We start from the raw sequence: 22,565 nt of genomic DNA, 5'->3' as shown, positions 1-22,565 counted from the left end.
GCCCCGGGAGGTTAAGTAACTTCCCAAGGGCAGCTAGGAAGTGGCAGGTCTAGGAAGCTGATTACTGAGCTTCCCATCACTACCACACTGCCCTTTGTATTCTTCTGTATTTTCCAAGCTTTTGACGATCAGTCCAAGTTCCTGACTTTTTAAAAAATTCCTTCAGCCCTGATGTTCTCTGCCTCTCTGGTTCTCACATCCCCCCAGTACCCCCCCCCCCCGCCTCCATCCTTGCAGACTCCTGCCTTGCTGTCCCTGCCCCCACGCCAGCTGCGGCTGGGGTAGGACATTCAGTGTCCCAGTCTTGCTGAGGTCTGCTCAAAATGTCCCTGGTAGGCTTCTGACCCCTGGGGCCATGCTGGGGGCAGGTCCAGGGAAGGAGAAGGGGAAGTCAGAAGGGATGTGAAACTTGGCCACAGCCGGACAGGCACCACCCCTGCTGGGTGTCCCACAGGGGTCCCTGGGTGGAGGACAGGAGCATCCAGTTGAACTGACTGCCAGCTGAGGCAGGTGAGGCCCGGGCCTGAGGGGGTGGGGGCCCGGGGAGCTGACCTAGGAGGCTGGACAATCGAGGCGGGAGGGAGGGAGAACACTGCCAGCCGGTTCTGTGCCAGGACAGGGTTGCAAGGGGCACTGATCCAAGATCCGGAATAAGTGAGTGGGGGGACCTTTATTCCTTGGGTTTGGGAGACGGTGGGAGGTGGTAATATAGACACATCAGCTCTAGCCAGAGTTCCCAGGTTTCGGCCCCCCCAAAACACAGGAAGCTGGGGAGAGGCTAGGGGTGTTGGAGCCAGCAGAGGGGTCCCCGTAGAGGGTACAGCGGGTGCTGAAAGGGGCCGAATGTGTAGGGGAGTGAGCACATGTGTTGTGTCAGGGGGTTGTGAATCCCTGTGCGTATGCACAGCTCTGCCATCTGGGTGAGAGAGTGTGAATTAAATAAGGCGTAGGCGCTCAATAAATATTTGTTCAATGGGATTGATCATCGGTAGGAGTATATGAATGTGTGTGTCTCGGGGAGTGAGAGGTGGAGTCTATTTGGGTGTCAGTTTGTGCCTCCAGGAGCGTGCAGTGGATTTTGAGTTTGCTCGCCGTGGTGTGCAGGTGTGGGATGAGAGGCTGTGTTTGTGTGTTTGAGTATGTAACTGTGTGGGTGTGCTCAGCTCTGTGTGTGTGTGTGTGTGTGTGTGTGTGTGTGTGTGTGTGTGTATCTGGGCAAATTTCTGGTTCTGCGTATATGTGCGGGGTCCCTGGAGCTGGGTGGAAGGCAGACTTCGGAGGCCCTCGAGGGAGTGTATGTGCCTCGGTGGTGGGGGGATGTGTACAGAACACTGTGGGCGTAGGGTTCAATGTATGAGTTGGGTGTGTGTGAGGGTGTGATGCCCACTCTGGCCCATGTCTCCACAGTGGCATCATGGAGGCCCCATGGGGCTGGCTGGTGGTCTGCGTGCTGGCCACATCCCTGACCTTTACAGTGACCGAGGATGTGTGCCGAGCACCAGATGGGAAGGCTGGGGCCCCAGGAGCGCCTGGCCGACCTGGACGGCCAGGCCTCAAGGGGGAGCAAGGGGAGCCAGGTGAGTACCTCCCTCTGGACCCCAGCCCCTCCTCCCTTGGCCTGGCCTGGCCTCCAGGGTGGAGACTTGGGGGTGGCACCAAGAAGCGGGAATCTACCTGGGCCCCCACGTGATGCCTGCTCACTCTACACTTGGTCCCAGAGGCTGAGGGGGCCTAGTCTTCTCTCTGGACATGTCCCCAGGCTGCCAGGCCCCTCCATATCCCCCTTACTGCCTGAGTCCTCTTTCTTTTTTTTTTTTTTTCTTTTTTTAATGTTTATTTATTTTTGAAGGAGAGAGAGACAGTGAGCAGGGGAGGAGCAGAGAGAGAGAGAGAGGGAGACACAGAATCCAAAGCAGGCTCCAGGCTCTGAGCTGTCAGCACAGAGCCAGATGTGGGACTTGAACTCATAAACTGTGAGATCATGACCCAAGCCGAAGTCAGACGCTTAACTGAGCCACCCAGGCGCCTGAGTCCTCTTTCTTTGGCCTCACCTTCCTTCCCTGGAGGATGGACCACTACAAGCAATGAATGAGAAAGGTCTTGGAAAAGTGCACACTCCTGGGCTGTTGTTAAGTTACCAGAACGAATAAGGTGCTAGCCTTTAGACTCAGGAGACTTTTCTTGCTATGTAACCTCAGGCAAGTTACTGACCCTCTCTGAGCCTCAGTTTCCTCATCTGTAAACCGAAGAAATAACCCCACCTGGCACACAGAGAGGATCGACTGATGGCAACTATCCTTTCGGCTTCCTTCCAGCCCCCCACACCCAACTCTGTCCCTGCTTCCCCATTGCCAGCCCCTTCCGGCATCAGAAACTCACAGTCTAGAAAACAGGTTGGGGGTGAAGGAGAAGGGAGAGGAGGACGTGCCCAGAGTGGGAGAAGGAAGTCTCAGGGAATTCTCTTGAGCCTCCCAGTCGGCAGCAGGCCAGAGAGATCTGCAGAGACACTTGCAAGCATTTGCATCCAGGCGTCCTGTACGTAGTCCTGACCTAAAGGGATCGGGGTCAGTGGCCCAGCGGGGTGTGGAGTTCACGGCCGGCCAGAAGCACAGTGGACGAGCCAGTGTCCTGCTTTTGCCAGGACCTGACAGCTTCCCAAGTGCCTGTTTGCACTTCTTTCCACTTGATAGATAAAGAAGCTGCAGCTCAGAGGTTGAAACATCTGCCCAAGGTCACACAGCCAGCCAGAGTCAAGGTCTTAAAGGCCCAGGCACTCCCCCATCCTCCACTGCACAGCAGTCGGGCCATCTCCCAGCTCCCATCTCCCTGAGGACTAGGGAACACTGGACTCTCACTCCAGATCTGGCCTTTCTCCCCCACAGGGGCACCTGGCGTCCGGACGGGCATCCGGGGCCTTAAAGGAGACCACGGGGACCCTGGGCCCCCTGGAAACCCTGGCAACATGGGCTTCCCTGGGCCCAGTGGCTCCCTGGGTCTCCCTGGCACCCCGGGAGTGAAAGGCATCAAGGGCAACCCGGGCAACATCAAGGACCAGCCACGGCCAGCCTTCTCGGCCATCAGGCGGAACCCACCAATGAGTGGCAACGTCGTCATCTTCGACACGGTCGTCACCAACCAGGAAGGCCCGTACCACAATAACACGGGCCAGTTCATCTGTGCTGTGTCCGGCTACTACTATTTCACTTTCCAGGTGGTGTCCAAGTGGGACATCTGCCTGTCCATCGTGTCCTCTGGGAGGGACCAGGCCCAGCGCTCCTTGGGCTTCTGTGACGCCAACAGCAAGGGACTCTTCCAGGTGGTGTCCGGGAGCACGGTTCTCAAGTTACAGCGCGGCGATCGGGTCTGGATTGAAAGAGACCCCGCCCAGGGCCGGATTTACCAGGGCCCTGAGGTGGACAGCGTCTTCAGTGGCTTCCTCGTCTTCCCATCCATCTGAACCAGGGAAGGAGCCTCCCGACCCTGGCCTCACATGCTTCCTTTTCTGTGTGACTCTGGCCCACTCACTCCACCTCTCTGGTTGCTATGGTCTGCTCTGCCTGGGGGTGCTGTTGCTTGAGCTGTCTGAAGGGAGAGGGCTGGCTCCCGGGGCCCCTAGAACTTACCGCTGGCTGCACGCTGTAAGGAGATTGATCCCTTCGAACCCTTCCTACAATAAATACCTGAGGCCATGTCTGTTGAGCGTCTGTTGAGTTGCTACACTGGGCACTGGGAGGGAGCATAAGGACGACAGTTACGGAGTGCTTACGAGGCAGGCCTGCGTTTTGTATTTTACAGCAGGTATTTAGCAGGTCCTGGGAGTCCTAGGACCTAGGGCCACCCCTTACCGGTTGTCCAACCGTGTGCATATTATATAACTTCGGTGAACTCAGTTTCCTTATCTGTAAAATGGGAATAACAATGGCACCTACTTCAAAGGGTTGTTGACAGGATTGAGTGACTTAATATATGAAAATTGCAGAGCTGTTCCTGAGTCAGAGTAAGGGCTGAGTAAGTCCTAGGTATTATTATGTTTTGTTTAATCTGTACAGCTGAGGGGTGAGGTGGGTATCACGACCCTATTTTACAGATAACGAAGCAGGTTGGAGTCTGGGGCTGGATATAAGGCCCAAGGTCAGCGTTTAGGTAGAGGAGCTGGGGTCTGAACCCAAATCTTACTAGCCAAGTGAGGCTAGTAAGGCTTACTTACCCAAGCCTGCGTGTTTAACCGCGACCCTTGCCAGCCTCCACAGCCACGGCCTGACACATGCTTTCCAACCTTGAACCAGAAAAACATGGGCAAGACTCAGAGAGGGGTGGTAATCGGCCCAAGGGCAGCCAGCAGTCCTCCCCAAAGCCAGGCTTCCTGAGTCCGGCCCTGGGCTTCCACTCAGGCAGGCATGTGAGGCTGGGGCTGCTGCTCGCTGGGCATCCCTCCCGGGCTGCAACTGAGGTCTGGAATTCTCATGGTGCCTTCCCAGGGTCCCACTTAGCCTGTCCAGGAACACTCGGAAGCAAGAAGCCTCGCTATGTCCTCTGTATGTGAAGACAATAAGGAGACCGGGAGTTCAGTCCTAGGCTGTCCAATGCCCTGCACATTTTCTCAAAGGAAGCCGTCTGTGCTTTGTGCTGTGCGCACATCACACACCTGCACGCCACGCAGGCACACCCGTCTTCCTGAGGTTGCACGTGACCCACATTCCCCCATGGAGACCTGTCTACTTCCCACTGAAACACGGGCACAGGAATCCCCTTCTTCGGGCACACCAACCCAGGCCCTTAGATACACCGTGCACACCCCTGGACGTGCACGCTAGTTACACCCTCAAACCCACAGTCGTACTTGGGATACAGGTGACACGCAGGTGTGCACGTCCTCCTCACTCTCCCACCCACTAAGTGACACACAAGCAGCCTGGGAGTCCTCACATACCACCCCCTCCCCAGCACCCTGGCCTCTGACATACACCCAAGACCCTCCCCTGGGGCTGCCCTGCCCTGCCCCCACCAACAGCCTCTGGGGTTTGGGGAGAAGAGAGTGACCCCTCTGTAGCCCCAGCATAGTGCTGGACTCCTGCCTCTCTGCCTCCTTCAGGCCTCCACTCTGCCCCAGCTCTCTGCCTCCTTGCCCAGAACACACTCTCCCACAGACTGGGAAAAGAAACCCATCTTTGTGTATCTACGATGGGCTGGACATTTCCTAGCCATTGATGCATTTAATCTCAGCAATCCCTCTTAACTGGTTCAGAGAAAGGAGATCCCTATCCAAGGTCACACTGCCAGAAAGCGGCAGGACCTAGATTTGAACCAGCTCTGCCTGACCCCAAAGTGGAGACCTCCTTTCCTTGCAATGGGACTCGAGATGTCAGGAGTGCGGGCCCCGTAAGTGGTGGAAGAGACCCGGCTACAGAAATGTGAGTGCAGGGAGTCTGGCTGCTCCTTATTCTAAATTCCACCCACACACTCCACACCCTGCCCGCCCTCCCCCTCACTGGGCAAATCACTGGCCAGGCTGGATGGAGGAACGGGCAGAGCTAGGCTGGGCCTGGCTGCTGGGGCAAGGGCGGGCTGAGCATGGGCTGAGGCTGCCACCTGCTGGACAAGACAGACCCAGGCGCAAACGAGATGAGAACTGAAGATGGGAGCCCCAGGTGCCATTCGGGTCCCCCTCCCCGCCCCCCTGCCAGTGCTGTGTCTATCATTTATGCTTTTCCCAGCCCTACACCTGCTGGGGACTTTCAGGGTCAAGGACATTCACATCCTTGCGCTCATCCCACACTCTGCAGCCCTGTGCCACAGGGTAGAGGGACAGACTGGGAAACTGAGGCCCTAAGGGTCAGTTGGTGAGGCAGGGACAGAGCTCTGAACTCCTGCTCATGCCCGGCACCAGCCTAAGCCCTGTACATGCATCATGCACTGGGTCCTCACCACTGCCCTGCATGGGAGCTATTGGAACCCCTCATTCACAGAGGGGGACCTGATGCTCAGGAAGGTCAAACCCCTCACCCCGAGTGACACGGGTGGCAAGTGTGGGGTCAGGGCTGGAGCCCTCTACTTCTCGACAGCCCCTTCCTCTTCCGAATCTCATAGGAGGAGAAGAGGAAGAGAGGAGAGGAGCCTCTCTCGGCTCTGCCCAAACTGGCCCCAACCAGCAACGCCTCACCAGCTCCCACAGGCTCCAAGACCAGATGCAGGGGTGCCAGAGGTGGTGCGGGCAGGGAGGCTGGGATCGTCAAGGGCCCCAGCAAAGGAAGAGGCACCGACATGCGAAGCCCGGGCCTCCCCCACCACCCAGTATACAGATGGGAAGGCTGAGGCCTGGAGGAGCCAGTGGTTTGCTGAGGGCCTCAGAGCAAGGGAGTGGCAGGGCTGGAAGATCTGAGGCCACTGACTCTGTAGCCAGAGTCCCACCACAGCAGGCTGCTTGCCATCAAAGCTTGTCCATCCTGGGTGTCCACCTCCAAGTATAACCAATGGGAGGGGCAAATGGAAGTTTCTAGAATAAAGCCTGCCACTTGACAAGTGCATATGAGGCTAAGCAGAGGCTAAGCAGAGCAAGACTTTGGACCCCAAGAATGGATTTGCTGTGTGACTTTTGGTAAGGGCTTTCACCTCCCTGGGCCTCAGTTTCCTCATCTGTAAAGGGGGAATTATAACTTCCTCCTAGGAATATTGTAAAATAGCTGAGTCTCAAGCACAGTAAATGCCAACATATAGGGATGGGTTGAACTGGACACACACACACATACACACACACACACGCTTCAGCAGATCCGGGGGAGGGGACATTTCCTCTTTTCAGACGCTCATGATCCGGGGCGGGGGGGACACAGGGTCAGCCTGGCTCAGTACCGAAAAGAAAGTATTGAGTCAGGAAAAATGATGGGAAAGGGGATGTGGGACTGGGGGCAGGGTGAGCAGAGGGGAGGGGGCCGCCCAGCCTGCTCTGGGCCCTCTCTGCTGTGTCCGCTCTGACACCGTGTCCTCCAGTCGGGGAGAGGGGAAGCAGATTTGAGGATACCTCTGTGACCAGACCAGAATCCTTTCACCCCCAGGTGAGGCCAAGACCCCGGCTGAGAGGGAGCAAATGGCAGTTTCTCCCTGCTACCTCCCTGAAACATGGGGACAGCTTGATTTGTGAGAGGAAGGAGGGTCCCCATCACTGCTGAGCTAAAGGTCCCGGCTCAAAGAAGAGGCCCCATCCTCCATCCATCCTGTGGTCCCAGGACCCAAGGGGCAAGGGGCCTGGGGAAGGGACCTATAGGCTCCTGAGGGCTGTCAAAAGACCAGCGAGGAGGGTGAGTGAGGGGCCAGGGGGCCAACTCAGCTCTCTCCCTACCCAGATCCTTCCCCAGGATGGACACGGTGTCCAGCTCCCGGCTCCCCCTTGGACTAAACCTGCTGGTGCTCTTGCTGGTGCTGCCACTTGGGGGCCAGGCCAGCACAGGCTGCTACGGGATCCCCGGGATGCCAGGCCTGCCGGGGGCCCCAGGGAAGGACGGACACGATGGCCTGCCGGGGCCCAAGGGTGAGCCAGGTGAGTCTGCTGGGCTTCTGGGGAGGGGTCACCTAAGACCTGGGGCAGCAGGCACAGTGTGCATCTGGCGCTAACCTGGGGGAGAAGGGCAGCGACTTGTTGGCAACAAGTACAGTCCCTACGGACGCACTTGCTCCCAGGACAGAGTCCAGCTTTCCCAGCAGGTGTAACCCCTCTTTTCTCAGAGCCCAGGCCTTGGTCCTCCATATTCCCCTCTCTGTGCCTCAGTTTCTCATCTGACAACAGGGAGGGAACAAAAGCACCTGCCCCAGAAGGTGGCAGGGAGGATCACAGGAGATGACCCACCTGAAGACCTTTGACAAACTCTAAAGTGCTGTGCTGTTTATTACAGCTCCTCCATCCATCACCTGCCCTGCAACACGGACCCCTGGGGGGGGGGCGGGGCCCATGTAGGGAACGTCCACGATGCACAGAGGGCCGGGCTTCAGTTCCCAGCCCTTCCACTTCCCTGTGCAGAGTGCCTCAGTCTCCTCATCTATAAAATGGGGAGGTAGTACCTACTGCACGGGGTGCTGTAAGGGGAGGATTAAGCAAGTTGCTACTAAAGCAGCATCCAGCACATGGTAGGTCCCAGGTAAGTGTAGGCTATGCGTGGTATAGCTGTTGTCCTCACTGTTTTTATGGGAGGTCTGTGCTCACCCGTCTCCCTGGGATCCTGGGTAGTTGGGCCATGGGGAGTGAGAAGTCAGGATTGCAGATTGACGGGCAAGCCCTAGCATGAGCAAAGGGGGCTGAGAACATGAAGGGGCCCTGGTGCTGAGCAAGCACCAGAGTCCGGGGACGACTTGTTTGTCAGAAGGTGCGTATCCGGGATGCAGCATGTCTGGAGCCAGCGTGGGTGAGACTGGGGTGAGGTTGAGCAGAAGTGATGGGGGGGGGGGGGTTGGCAGAGGCAGTAGGGGTGTGGGAGGCCGGTGGCAAGGAACACCCTTAGGAATTTCCCCACCGTCATCTTCTCTCCTGGCAATAGAATGGGATTTTGCCAACATTCCAGAAGGAATTCTCTAATTCAAGGTGAGCCGAATAAGGCTCTCGGTTCTGCCGTCGTTTGAGATCCTATACCGCACGCTGCCTCTGGCCATCTCACAGCTCAGTGGCTGATGGCCACCAATTATTGAGCGCCTACTACATACCAGCCATCGTTCCAAATGCTCAGCATATGCTTACCTTACAGGGTAGATAAAATTGTTAACTCTGTTTTGCAAGTGAGAAAACTGAGGCCAAAATCCTTTTTAAAAGTGCCTGACTGCCATTTTACAAATGTCAAACCTGAGGTTCAGAGAGTTGGAGGAACTTGCCCAAGTCACACTGTGGAATCCTGCCCAGCTCCAAAGTGCCTTTAGTCACTACCTTCCCCTGCCTCTCAAGCCCCTCCCCAGTGCATGTCCTCCCCCTCCCAATCAGTTGCTGGAAGATATCTGGAGGGATGAGACATGGCCCTGCATCACTGACAACCGTCACCAGGAGCTGACCCTATGGAGCACTTCCTATGAGGTGCCCAGCACATGCCTTCTCCCACTCCAAGCCCCCAGAAGCTCTCTGGGATCTCTATTATATCCTTTCCTCAATTAGGCAAGCAGAGGCTTGGGGAGGGGAGGTCACCTGCCCAGGGTCACACAGCTTTAGCCTGGATCTGTTGGATCCTCAACCCCCTCTCCTAACCCCAGGACCGAACAGGCTCACAAGCCATAGAGGATCTGTCACAAATAGGTCTGCACAGACACCCAACCCTAAGGGAGTAGGAAGCGGCCATGAGGGCTGGCAGAGTTGGCCAAAGAGGGCTTCCTGGAAGAGGAGACTAGAGCCAGGCCCTAAAACATGAGTACAGTTTGGAAAGGGAAGAAAAATCTCACAGAGGCTCAGATAATCAGGGCTGTCACAAGAATCACATCCTCTGACTGGGACTCAGCCAGACTTGATTTTCGATCCTGACTCCACCTCCTACTGGCTGCATGGCCTTGAGCAAGTCTTTGGCCTCAGTTTCCTCATCTGTAATATGAGAGAAATGGAACCAGCCCAGGAGTCATAGGGGCTCCAGTGGGCTGAGTGGGGCCGGGGGAGCTGGAGAAATCAACCCCCTTGGTGGGGGGCCTCTTCTGTTTGGGCTCCATCCAGTGATTCCCATGTTCTAAGCCGGCCTGGGGTGGTTCCATCTCAGGAAAGGATACAGGTTTTGTGGGGCTCTGAACCTTATAAAATATTGAGGCCTCTCTTTAAAAAACAATACAAAATTATAGGTACATTTGACTGCGGGGAAGGGGGTCTACACGTGCTACAAGATTGTACTAGAACTATACACACACACACGCAAATGAATGCACGTGCAAAGTGGATCGTCCAAAGGTGAGTTTTCCCGTTTTGATGTCGTACTTTAGTTATGCAAGATGTGCCGCTGGGGAAAACTAAGCAAAGAATACATGGGCTCTTCTTGTCCCCCCCCCCCTTTTTCTTGGCAACTTCCTGTGAATCTGTAATTACTTCAACATAAAAAGTTGACAAAATTTTAAGAGTAATGTTAGGCAAAGGGCCTTGAAGGGGCCAGCGCAAGTTAATGGGGCCTAAAGAATAAGTTTCATGAGCTTTCCAGGAAATGGGCCTCCGACCAATCTTCTGATTTTTGTCAAGAGACACTCAGAAGCAAAACTTTCAGGTGAGGTTTGGATTTGTTAATGTTGGGCTCTAAATAAAACGTTTAAGAAAACACCGCGCAGGCCACACAGAAGCTCTCTGAGGCCACACGCTGGCTGTGGGTTGACAGTCAAGGCCTCTGACGTGCTCTCTGAGACCCTGCCCGGTTCTGACACCTCCTGAGGCTGGCGAGTCCCACCCTCTCCACCGTAAATGTGGAAACTGAAGCCAAGAGACAGGGGAGCGTCTTAGCGCTCGGGGAACAAGTCCATGGGGGAGGCCGGACTCCGACCAGGGCCTCCCTCCAACTCCCTGCACGCTTACCCCCAGGTGATCCAGTCCATCTGGGGAAGGGCGTTCCGGAGACCAAACTCTGGTGGAATGTCCCCTGGAGGACACCCAGGGTCCCTGTTCCTGTCCCCTGCCCCGTCACTTCCTTCCCACCTACTCTCTCCCCAGGAATCCCAGCTATCCCTGGAACTCAAGGACCCAAGGGTCAGAAGGGAGAACGCGGCACACCTGGGCATCCCGGGAAAAATGGCCCCACGGGAACGGCCGGTAGTCCAGGGGTTCCCGGCCTCATGGGCCCCCCTGGGGAGCCGGGCGAGGAGGGCAGATACAAGCAGAAGTACCAGTCTGTCTTCACGGTCACACGGCAGACATCCCAGTACCCCACGCCCAACAGCCTGGTCAAGTTCAACGTAGCCATCACCAACCCGCAGGGCGATTATGACACAAGCACTGGCAAGTTCACCTGCAAAGTCCCAGGTCTTTACTACTTTGTGCACCACACGTCGCAGACGGCCAACCTGTGCGTGCTGCTGTACCGGAGTGGCGTCAGGGTGACCACCTTCTGTGACCACCTGTCCAACAAGAAGCAGGTCAGCTCGGGCGGTGTGCTGCTGCAGCTGCAGGCGGGTGAGCAGGTGTGGCTGGGGGTCAATGACTACAACGGCATGGTGGGCACCGAAGGCTCGGACAGCGTCTTCTCTGGCTTCCTGCTCTTTCCTGACTAGGGCAGCCAGGCCCGCTCCAGGCCCGGGGCCGCCCCGCTCCCCTCAGCTTCCCTGCAAGAACCGCTGTGCCCAGGCCCTTCTCCCCACCTGATGGACTCCTCCTCCAGGAAGCCCGCCCTGACGCCCTTGCCCCAACTTCTCTCCCTCCTCCGAACTCCTTCAGGAGTCACCGCTTTGAGACTTAACCAGCACCCTCTAACACTGTCAATGGTTTTTTTTTTTTTCCAAGTCTCTGGAAAGGCAAGGTGATATATAAATAAATAAATAAATGGAAAAATGTGGCACGGTTCAGGCTTCTCACTGCCAAGTCCTCAAAGGAGCAGGCCTCTTCATCCTCAGCTTTGCACCTGTCACAGCCACCCATGGGCTCTAGACTCAGACAGGGCATCCAGTTGGTGTTCAGTTAAAGGTTGGTGCCAGTGTTAAGACACTCAGCGTCCTGTGGCCATTTCAGAGAGGGATGCTCCAGTGTGATTATAGGCTGCAAGAGGTCCCCAATGTGCCATCTGTTGTCACTTGTTTGGCTGAGAGGTGCTACTGTCATTAAAGGTATCTGTGCTCACAGGCAAACAGGGGTGTTTGAATTCCCAGGCCTATGTTGACCTATGCTGAAGTTTGGAAGCACCTGTGGGCTCAGGTAAGCCCAGTGTAGACAAAGAACAGATCTGTAATGGATTTGTGCCCAATTAATGAGTTAATGGGGGTGAATGAATGAATGAACAGTGGGTAAATGAGTGACTAAAGGTAGAGTAAATGAATGAGTGAATTTAAAAAATCTTAATAGCTTGTATTTATTGAGCACTTACTATACCCCAGGCATGATGCTAACCGATCTATTAAGTCATTAATATTCATCATGCACTTTCACTGTGGTGACCATGAGAAGGGCTGACAGTTCAAATTCAAAAATGATAAAAAGCATAACGTTCCTGTGCAGACTGCCAGTCCAGCCTCGGAGCCCAGGGAGACCCAAAGTTCGCTCAGGCGTAGAAGAACCTGCCTGGGCCTAGCTGGGATCTCAGCTTGCTTCCACAAGGCCCCATGGAGCTCACAGAGGCACCAGCCCACTGAGGTGGGCTGAACAACATTCCACGACTACCTCCATCCACTTTGGCTCCTTTGCTCGTGAGAGGAGACATTTCACACCCTCCACGCCTTTGCCATGATCCTGCACAGCCCCCCTCCCACTCACACGAACCCTCATCCACCTGGATAATACACACTCAACTGTCAGGGTTCAACACAAAGATCACCCCTCCTCCACGGAACCTTCCCCAATTTCCCATTTGTGTCCCCACAGTGACCTCCAGAGCCTTGGATCACAAACTCCTGTCTTTTTAGAGCCTCGGTTCCCCCATCTGGTGGCACAGCAAAATCATCTGCAGATTTGTTTACAAGGGAAAAAAAAAAAAAGATTTCTGGAATCAAGGCTTTTTTTCATAAAAGTTTGCAGAGGACGGGGATACGGGTGAGTAGGTCGTTGGCCAGGTGAAGTCAAAGCACATAGTTCTCGGGGCGCCTGGGTGGCTCAGTCAATTAAGCCTCCCACTTTGGCTCAGGTCATCATCTCTGGGTTTGTGAGTTCGAGTCCCACATGGGCTCTCGGCTGTCAACGCAGAGCCTGCTTTGGATCCTCTGTCCTCCTCTCCCTGCCCCTCCCCCACTCTCAAAAATAAATAAACATTAAAAAAAAATAAAGCACATGGTCCTCTAGCTGGTTTTCATACACTCACTCACTGACACGTCTGCCCTCTCCGCTGGACGGTGAGTATCCCTGAGGCCACTTTGATAGACGCCTAGCACATAGGAGGGGCATGGGAAATACCCCAGATGGGAAGGAAGGAGGGCTACACACACACACACACACACACACACACACGAGAGGGAACAGAGGCAAAGGCCTAGGAACTCAGCCTGGTTCACGGGGTGCCTCTGGCCGGGTCGCAGGGCCACTCTCTTCGTGACTCTCCTCCATCAACCACTTAGCAGTCTGCCCAGCAGTGCCCCGAGTGATACATCTTTCTTCTCATTTCTCTTGTTTAAAAAATCAATACACCGTTTATGCGGGCCACAGTGTCAGATCAGAAACCTGTACTTTGGAAGCGACAATTTTTTTTTTTTTTTTTTTGCCATTTTTGTTTTCCATAATTGTTTCCTTGTTGTTCTCTCTTTGTCAGGAGAGACAGGCCTTTGAAAATGCCAGCTTGTCTGCTGGGCTGAGGGAAACCTGGCGAGGGTTTCTAAGGGGGGGAAGGCAAGGGAGGTTGGGACAGGGACAGGAAAAAGACACGCCAAGCTGCAAGGAATGCCTTTTTGACCACAAGATGTGGAGGGTTTATAAGTTTCTTCTCCCACCCTGGGTAGGGATCATCCCCCCTATATCAGGGATGCGAGCAATGATTTCACAGATACAGAGACCAGCTGGCTCCTACTCAGGGGCCACGGTCCAGGGACCCCCCTGTGCCTGGTCCCTGATCCACACTTGGCACCCCATGCTCCCAGGCTCCAAGAACTCGGCCTTCTCTTCATAAATATAGCACTGTCCCCAGGTTTGCATCGGGGGCCTACCAAAAGCTGGGCCCTGGACATGCCAGGTTACCTCACTGGCCCCCCACAACCCATGCCCCCACATTCATATTTGGGAAACTGAGGCCAATAAATGTGCCTGAGGCCACACAGCTGGAAAAAGGCAAAGCTGGGATTTAAACTTGGCAGGGGCTGATTCCAAAAGCCCATGCCCATACTCTGCTCCCTGCTTCTTTCTGTTCTTAGTCTCAAACTGTCTACCCCAAGTTCAAGCTCACCTATTCCCATTGCCATTGGGAACCCACAGAAGGACCCCAGACCCACAACGTACGAATCTACAATTTTCTAGGTTCAGAGACCAGCTGGTACAGAGCTCCACCCTTCTCCCTGACCCGAATACACTGCCTTTCCCTCCTCATCCAGCCCGAGTCCCTTCCCGTCTATAGTTGGCTGAGCCCGGAGACCCTTTGGTTTTATCAAATAAGTCTTTTCCTTCCCTAACACCCACTGCAGGTAACACTTAATTTCCATCAATCAGCATCCACAAGCCCAAAGATATTCTATCTCCAAGCACAAGTAGGGCCCTCCTGACCTATGGCAGCTCCTGGTGCCAGCTGGGCAACCATCCCTGTGAGGGGCATCACGGTGCCTTAGATGCAGCCTCCGCAAACAGGCTGAGAGTCTGGGGCCAGGGATGCCTTGCTCTGAGGCCTGCACCTGCCCCTTGTATGAGGTGTGGGCTCCAGCAGTCCCCTCCTTTTTCTGACATTTGTCACAGAAGCCATGAAACCACTGTGTCATTCAATGTTGAACACCAGTCTCCCCAAGTAGAAGCAATTCCCCCTGGGGACGGGAGCCATGGCTGGTTTGCTTGTGGGTCTGTCTCCAGCACCTAGCACAGAGAGGCTCGTGGTAAATATTTATTCTTTCTCCCCTCCGAGCCTCAGTTTCCCATACATAAGGTGAGGGGAAGGAGCTGGGTGACCTCCAAGCCCCTCTCCAGCCCTGACGTGGTGTGATTCCAGGATCAACAAGCAATAAGCCCCTGCCTCTGTCCATTATTGTCATCAGCATCGAGCCCTGCTGGAAGCAGAGGAAGGGCTATAAATAAATAATAACCACATTTAAAATTCATTATTAGATAATTTTCTGAGAACAGGGCAAGAGCAGAAGTACAGAATGGGAAGAGGCAGAGAAGACGAACCCAGAAAAGGGAAGCCTGAGACGTGGCGTGATATTAACAACTGACATGTGTGCTGCACTTTACCCTCCACGATCCCAGATGAGCTCCCCAGTGCCCCATGCCGTCTATAGAGCAGGTATAGTCCCACCACAGAGCAGAGGAAATGGGGGCTCCCTTGGGTTCTCTTGGCTGAGAACATTTAGACCCCCGTTTGAGACCTTAGGAATCACACTCTGATGAGTGGCAGAGCCAGATCACGGATCCAGGTTCCTGACTCCAAATCCAGTGCTCAGGCACCAGGCCAGCCATGTTCTCGTTTCAGTGAGGAACAGCTATGTCTGCTGTAGGGGATCACAAGGTCAGGGGCCTTGGCACGCAAGCCACCGGTTGTGGACATTCTCCCAGGACAGACTGTTCCCCCAACAGCTGCTGAGCTGGCGAAACCAAAGTGGCCACCTACCCACCGCATTTACAGTAAACCCCTCCAGATTGCAGAAATGCAGCCTGAAACTGCCGGATGGGCTGAGAGTGGAGGGGGCCGTCCTGCTGGGCCCATGGGAGGGGGCCCTCAGGGGAAGGCCCTTCCTGTCTCTGGGGAATGGAACTTCCCCTTTGGACCGAGAGCAGCAGGCTCCTGGCTCCCAGCCCCACTGCTGCCCAGCCGAGCGGCCCCACAGGACACGAGGTTCCCAGGTGAGGACGGGGCTCGGGACCTGGGGGGACTGGCCAGCCGGACGATATGGCGGAGGGTGATGATTCCCAAAGTGTAGACTTTGAATCTCTGCCTTGGGCGATTAACGGTGTGGACCCCCAGGCCCAACCCCAGACCTGGGGAACCAAACTTCCCGTGGGTGCACTTGGGTATCTACTATTGCCCGGGACCCCAGGTGATGGGAGCAGCCTAAAATGGGAGCCACCAACATAAGGGCTTTGGAATCACCAAGACTCAAGCTGAGTCCTGCTTCTGTGTCTTAGATGCTGGTGACCTGGGGCAAGTCATGTAACCTCTCTCGGCCTAGACCCTCTCTGGGAATGATGGAACGTTCTAGGGGCCCTAGGAGCCCTGAAGGAGATGAAGCTCACCCAGCGCTTAGCGAACTACCTGGTTCAAGATATGTCAGAGGCCGAGGTGGAATTAGAACCCAGGCCCCCCTTCACCCAGCCCAGCATTTTTCCAGCACCTGCCTTCTCTCATTCCCTCTCCATCTGCTGAGAATAGCTCAGCTTGACTCTTTCAAGGAACGAATTTGCCTCGTAGGTGGAGCTGCGATTAGTGGTTAGTTGGTCTGATAACTAATTGCATGTTTATAAAGGAGGGCGTGGGATCAGACACCACACTGGAGACCTCATTCCTCTCAGATGCCATCTCTTTCCATCCTCTGGCGGTCCTGTGGGTAGCAGTTAAGTCTGCCAAAGAGGCCCAGAGAGGTTAAGGCACTTGTCTCAGGCCATACAGCGAGGTGGCAGTTTGAAGTCTCATCGGTCTGACTCCAAGTCGGGGAAAAGGAGCTGTCGGGGCTGGAAGGAGAGGGGAGGGTTGGCGACATGGGAAAGATGTGAGGGGCAAGGCCGACGGTGGTGATGGATGGCGAGGGCAGGGCTCGGACCAGATGCCCAACTCTGAGACTCAGCGGCTCCTGAGATGCATCTTCCCACTCCCCCTGCCACCTTCTGCTTCCCTAGGAAGCCTGAGTCTCACTGTGGGTCTGGACCCGCTGTCCCCATCGCCCCGACCCCCTGTTTGCTGCTCTCCACCCCTGGGCTGTACCCACCTGAGATCTCCTCTCCCTGAGCCCTATCTCCCAAAGGGGCTGGCTCCTGCTTTACTTTTCCAACCATCCTCCATCATATCCCAACGCTTGGGGATTCCTGGATGGCAGGGATAATACAAAAATAGCGAATATTCCTTTAGCATTTCTGGCGTGCCAGGGCCTACATCATCTATCCTCCCACCAACCCTATGTGGCAAGGATTAGTATTATCCCCATTTCATGGAAGGGGAAACTCGCCAGAGAGGAGAAGCGATTTGCCTGGGGCCCTCCCCTGCGAGTGGACCCTGATTTGGACCCTGGAAGCACGGCTGTCCTTCTGACCCCGGAGACCTCTCACCACCGCCTCTGACACATCCTGCTCTCTGGGCAGCAACAGCAGCAGGAACAGTAACCATAAAATAGCCTCCTTCACCGAGCACCAGCCCCGTACCCAGTGCTGCTCAAAACACAGCCACTCATTAGCCCCCGTCAGGCTGTCTGGCTCCAAAGCCCACGTTTTAAGCCACCAGGCTTAACAGCCTCCTAGCAGAACACCCGGTGAGTTTTAAGGTCTAGTGGACGTAGTAGGTGCTCAGAAAGGCTGGTTGGAATCCCGGCCACAAGGCAGCTGTGTGACCTTGATGGAGGTTCCTGCCCTCTCCAGTACCCAGTTTCCCCATCTGTAGAAGGAGAGAGCTGGGGGCTTTATTGGGGCGGGAGGGGCTGTTGTAAAGACCACATTAAATGAGATAGTAGCACATAAAGTATTTGGCCCAGAGCCTGGCTAAGTGCCCAATGCATGGATTACTGAAGTTGTCCAATCTGTCATTTTGTAAAACCTCCAGGAACGGGTACTTATGCAAAGATAATCGTTTTAGGTTAAATTTATATTATGTGAATGTCACCTCAATTTTTCAAAAAAACTTCGGACTAGAATGTTAAGGGCCCTTCCGTCTTGAGAATCCATGCTGAGGGGCTCTGGCTGTGCCGACCAGCTCGGTTCTTCCTAGTTCCCTGGTATTTGGCAGGGCCGGCCCTTCCCACTCGCCGGGGCCTGCGGAGGGACCTGAGAACATCCCATCAGCAGAGATGGCCTGGGGTGCTGGCAGGGATACCTGCTTCAGAGCCAGACGGGCCTGGGTTTGAATCCTGGCTACAGTCCTTCCCGTGTGACCGTGAGCCAGTGTCTTGGCCTCTTTGAGCTTCAGGGTCCTTGTCAGTATGAAAATAATAGCTTTTTCCAGGCAGGGCCACTCTGAGGATGTCAAGTGGCCCAAAGCCCACAAATCACAGCCTTGACCTCCTATCCCTCTGACCCCTCACTCCCCTCCAGCCTCACTGGCCTCCCAGCTGGCCCTCGACGCTCCAGGCTCTCTGTCCTCCCTCCAGGCCTTTGCCCCCACTTCCTTTCTTCCCAGAACATTCTTGCCCCAGCCCTTTCTGAACCTCTGGGTCCTGGCCTGAACACCACTTCTCGGAGACGCTGCCCCCATCTAGAAGACTTTCCTAATGGGAGGACTTCTTCTCCCAGAAAACCATCCACCCGCCCCTCAAGCCTGGTTACTCTGCCTGCAGGCACCCCTACGTTTCTCACAGATCGCTCTGCACTGTCTCTCTTTCCATTTACTTGAATGTTGACCTGTTTACTGCCTGCCTTCCCCTCGAAGGCCAGCTCCGTGAAGGCAGGGGCCGTATCCGTCTTACCCCAGCACCCAGTGCGGGGTCCGGTCTGGTAGCTGGGACACGCTCGGTGAACGCACGGATGAGCGGATGCATGAGTGAAGAAACACGAGGAGTCTCCATGGTGGTAAAACTCACTCCACCTTCTCCCCCCACCCCTGCAGGAGGTAGCTGAGCCGGGCCAGTGATGAAGACCGTGAGGGATGGCGTCTTAGCATCCCTGCTGCTGCTGCTGTTCCTGTTTCTGCTTGAGGTCTCCTGGGCCCAAAGCAGCTGCACCGGGCACCCGGCCATCCCCGGCATCCCGGGCATTCCCGGGGCACCGGGCTCTCCTGGCACACCCGGGACCCCAGGGATAAAAGGAGAGAAAGGTACTGCAGGCTTTGGGGTTACTCCCATGTCATCGAGCCAGGCCCTGTCTCCTGCCCCCCCAGTCACAGCTGCCTACCTGAGAGATCGCACAAGCCCCCACAAATCCATCGGCTTGCCAAGGCCCACCCCCCACCCCGACCCGTGCAATGACTCTGCAAGGAGGGGATTCTGATTCCCATTTTACAGCCAGAAAAACTGATGCCCAGGAAGGCTACCAACTTGCCCAAGGGAGCCCAGTAAATGTTGAGGCTGAGATCAGGCCATGGCTCTCTTACCCTTAACTCCGGGTAGAGAGACGGAAAACCACTGCAGTGGCTGTCTCCCCGGGAAGTGGCTTCCCAGCTCTCAACTATTTCCTCACCCATACAATGCAGGCAGATACTTTGTGGGGTTGTCACAGGGTTCAAAGGAGACTTCCCGCCATGAGACCCCACCCCCACCCCCAGAAAATGCCGTTCATCCGTTCATTTAACCAAAACCAACCACCGTCCTCACATAACCGCGTGTAACCCACACAATCTCGCAAACTAATCATCCCCATTGTACAGAGGAGGACGCTGAGTCCCGGAGAACGTGCCTCCGTCAAGGTGACCCGATGAATAATGGCAGGTGGGGCAGGAGGACATCCGTCTGTCCCCTGGGCCTGTGCTCTCAGCCACTATACTCCACCACTTTACTGGAAAAGAGGTTTTATCTCGTGCTGTGCCGAACCAAGGGGCAGCGGCTGCTTGGAGTGGCCGTGAGAAGGCTTCCAAGGCCCCCTGGAAGCCCACTGCGCAGGAAAGAATGCTGGGATTGATTAAAGATGTCTGCCCTGGGGGAGCGAGTGGAGAGGGATAGCCCTTGTGCCAAGAATTCATTATCCCCGCTCCAGGCATTAAGCCCGAACAAGGGAGCCTGGATGAGCTGGTGAGGAGGGCAAGCCCAGCACCTTCCCTAAGGAGACACCACCCTCCACACCTCGGGCGTCAGTTCCCATTGCTGCCAGGTACATCGCAGACTCAGAAAGCTGGGCTGGAAGGAGAACCCCCACTGCCAGGGAAGCTGAGGCCCAGAGAGAAGCAGGGACATGTCAGAAGTTACACGGCCAGGCTCCCTGCCTCCCAGCCCGGGGCTCCTTCCGTGGTTCTCTGTCCCATCATTTCTCCCATCTCTCCTTTTCCAGGGATGCCAGGGCTGGCTGGAGACCATGGCGAGTTTGGGGAGAAGGGAGACCCAGGGATTCCTGGGAATCCAGGAAAAGTAGGCCCCAAGGGCCCCGTTGGCCCCAAAGGTGCCCCAGGGCCCCCCGGAGCCCGCGGCCCCAAGGGTGAATCAGGAGACTACAAGGCCACACAGAAAATCGCCTTCTCTGCCAAGAGGACCATCAACAGTGCCATTCGGCGGGACCAGGCCATCCGCTTCGACCAGGTGATCACCAACCTGAACAACAACTATGAATCTCGAAGCGGCAAGTTCACCTGCAGGGTGCCCGGCATTTACTACTTCACCTACCATGCCAGCTCGCGAGGAAACCTCTGCGTGAACCTCATGCGGGGCCGGGAGCAAATGCAGAAGGTGGTTACCTTCTGCGACTACGTCTACAACACCTTCCAGGTCACCACGGGCAGCATGGTCCTCAAGCTGAAGCAGGGGGAGAACGTCTTCCTGCAGGCCACTGACAAGAACTCCCTGGTGGGCATAGAAGGTGCCAACAGCATCTTCTCTGGGTTCCTGCTCTTCCCAGATGTGGAGGCATGAGCTGTGGGGCTGACTGCCTCCCTCCCCAACCCCGCCCCCACCAGCAATGCTCACGTTATCCCCACCACTCCCCCACCCAGCCAAAACACACGGAAGGGCTCCATGGATGTTCCTGAAAGAATGAGTAAATAAAATTTTCAAAGGCCAAGGAAGGGGTCTAATTCAACTCTGCGTCCCAGCAGCTGGCACATAGTAGGTGCCCAGAAATGCTGCTTAAATGCTGGTTGGACGACTGAACAACCAATAATGAACGAATGAATGAATGAATGACCTCTGAAAACAGAAACTGTATCTGATTGGAGGTGACTGGAGAGCCAGACTCTGTGCCCAGCTCTGTGACAGCCACATAGTGGGAGACGGGGAGGGAACACCAGCTAGGGAGCAACTTCTATGCTCCAAGCACTGGGCTAGACCTTTTCACTCTCTCATGAATCCTCACCCTCATCCCGGGAGACAGGTTGCATTGCACCCAGTTTACGGAGGAGAAAACTGAGCACCGGAGGGATGAAGGGACCGTCCTCAATCGCACAAGCAGACCTGGCTCTGTCCACTGATGACCCGAGACCTCTTTCGAGGCAACGTATCGAGTCAGCCACTATAAGCTTCCTGCTTACAACGTCACATACCTCGCCCCCGCCAAGGGATCCAGGGGTCTTCCTCCAATGTCTTAACTCACCGTGAAACCAAGGCCCTTCCCTCTTGATCCTCCCCACATGCACCCCCCCCCAAACCTTCCCAGCCTGGCATGAGTCAGCCATCCCGTTAGAACCAACGCCCTAACTTTCAATAACCCGCTCAGTAACTTTCAGCGGGTCTCCACTGCCAACCGGATATAGTCCCAGCCCCTAGCCCCTGAGCCTGGCCTTCGAGGCTCTCCACGGACTGGCTTTCCAGTCTCATTCCCTCTCCTGGACAATCTGACTCCTGACCCCTGGGCCCTCTGTCTCCCAGGAAAGTCCCGTGTCGTCCCACCTCAGTGCCCTTACACTCCACGGTTCCATTCTCCTCTGCCTATCTTACCGTCCTCCACAGTCTCACTCAAGCCACATCATCTCCCTGAAGCCGGGCCATCCCTGCCCTCACTCTTATCTCTCCTCTGACCTCACCCAACCCCATTCCTTATGTGTGCAGGTCTGAGCACATACGGCCTGTGTCTGGTTTTCACGCGTGCCCACGCCTTCTGCCCAGCTAGGCGGTAGGCTCCTCACCCTGTCCACCTCTCAACCTCACAGAGCCCGATGTGCACAGCGGCCACTCTATAAATAAACGGTGCCTCATTGGCCAAGTACACGGGCAGGGGCCGCTCCAGAGTTCCAACCCCCACCTGCTCGCTGCAGCCCCTCCTACTAGCCCTAATCCACCAAGACCAATCCTGACCTGGGGTAGGAGGGATTTAAGGCACTCTGGCCTATCACACAGGGTCATGGCAACCAGCCGGCTCGGAGGCTGGCCTGTTTCTCAGGACTCCGATCACTGGGTGCAGCTCCAGCCCATCTCCTGGGCCTCAGGCTTGGCCTTGATGACTCGTTCCAACCCCAGACTCTCCAACAGGGACCAGGAGCCTCTACTCCAGGGCCTGGGCCTTCTTTCTGCTGTTCAATCCTTTCAGTACAAACCATCATCTTGGCCTCTGACTCGACTCTAATAACCACACCGCAGCCGAGTAACCGTGCCCTGCTGCGTCGCGTCCATCAATTCATCCAGCTTCCGCCGCAAACCCTAGGAGGTACAAAGTATTATCCCCATTTCACAGGTGGGAATTTCACAGAGAGAGCAAGTGACTTGCTCAGGGTCAGTAGCTGCAGGTACACAGCCGGGACTGGAGTCTGCTTCTGTTTGTCTCAAAGCTCTTGCGGGACCTGTAGACACCCCGCCTCCTTGACGACCCGCAGCTGTTGGGATCCCCTTCACGGAGTGAAGCCTCCTCCGCAGTCCCCCATGGCCCTCGCCCAAACCCATCGGACCTTAGGGATTCTCGAGCCTTGGCAGTTGGCTCTGTCTGTACGGCCCTTGCTTCACCCCACGGGCGGACGACCCAGGCAAAGCCGGCCATGGCCAAGAAATAAGCGTCTGTCTCCAGTGGTGCCTCAAGCCAGCTGGCCCTCCTGCAGCAC

At 55.7% G+C, this 22,565-nt stretch overlaps 3 protein-coding genes across 4 annotated transcripts; all 3 read left to right on the top strand.

The window, feature by feature from the left end:
- The first annotated feature begins 376 nt into the window (after nt 1-376).
- Nucleotides 377-3,691, top strand: C1QA (complement C1q A chain). 2 transcript variants are annotated; one of them, XM_019461727.2, is made up of 3 exons: nt 377-510; nt 1,408-1,577; nt 2,883-3,691. In XM_019461727.2, the coding sequence occupies exons 2-3, from the start codon at nt 1,415-1,417 to the stop codon at nt 3,455-3,457; spliced, it is 738 nt and encodes a 245-aa protein (XP_019317272.1). In that variant the 5' UTR covers nt 377-510; nt 1,408-1,414; the 3' UTR covers nt 3,458-3,691. The 2 variants fall into 2 exon arrangements, with proteins under 2 accessions (XP_019317272.1, XP_019317273.1); XM_019461728.2 differs by lacking the exon at nt 377-510 and adding an exon at nt 548-654.
- Nucleotides 3,692-6,907: 3,216 nt separating this feature from the next.
- Nucleotides 6,908-11,769, top strand: C1QC (complement C1q C chain). The gene is made up of 3 exons (XM_019461730.2): nt 6,908-7,052; nt 7,341-7,534; nt 10,643-11,769. Exons 2-3 carry the CDS (start codon nt 7,354-7,356, stop codon nt 11,197-11,199), a joined length of 738 nt encoding a protein of 245 aa, XP_019317275.2. The 5' UTR covers nt 6,908-7,052; nt 7,341-7,353; the 3' UTR covers nt 11,200-11,769.
- Nucleotides 11,770-15,450: 3,681 nt separating this feature from the next.
- C1QB (complement C1q B chain) lies at nt 15,451-20,599 on the top strand. Its single transcript, XM_019461731.2, has 3 exons — nt 15,451-15,601; nt 18,504-18,710; nt 19,877-20,599. Exons 2-3 carry the CDS (start codon nt 18,527-18,529, stop codon nt 20,449-20,451), a joined length of 759 nt encoding a protein of 252 aa, XP_019317276.1. The 5' UTR covers nt 15,451-15,601; nt 18,504-18,526; the 3' UTR covers nt 20,452-20,599.
- Nucleotides 20,600-22,565: the final 1,966 nt, after the last annotated feature.

This window comes from Panthera pardus, unplaced genomic scaffold (assembly GCF_024362965.1).
Source record: "Panthera pardus isolate Hobbes unplaced genomic scaffold, ASM2436296v1 HiC_scaffold_11, whole genome shotgun sequence".
NCBI lineage: Eukaryota > Metazoa > Chordata > Mammalia > Carnivora > Felidae > Panthera > Panthera pardus.
Note: the sequence above shows the minus strand (reverse complement) of the source record. Positions and strands in the feature narration are given on the sequence as shown.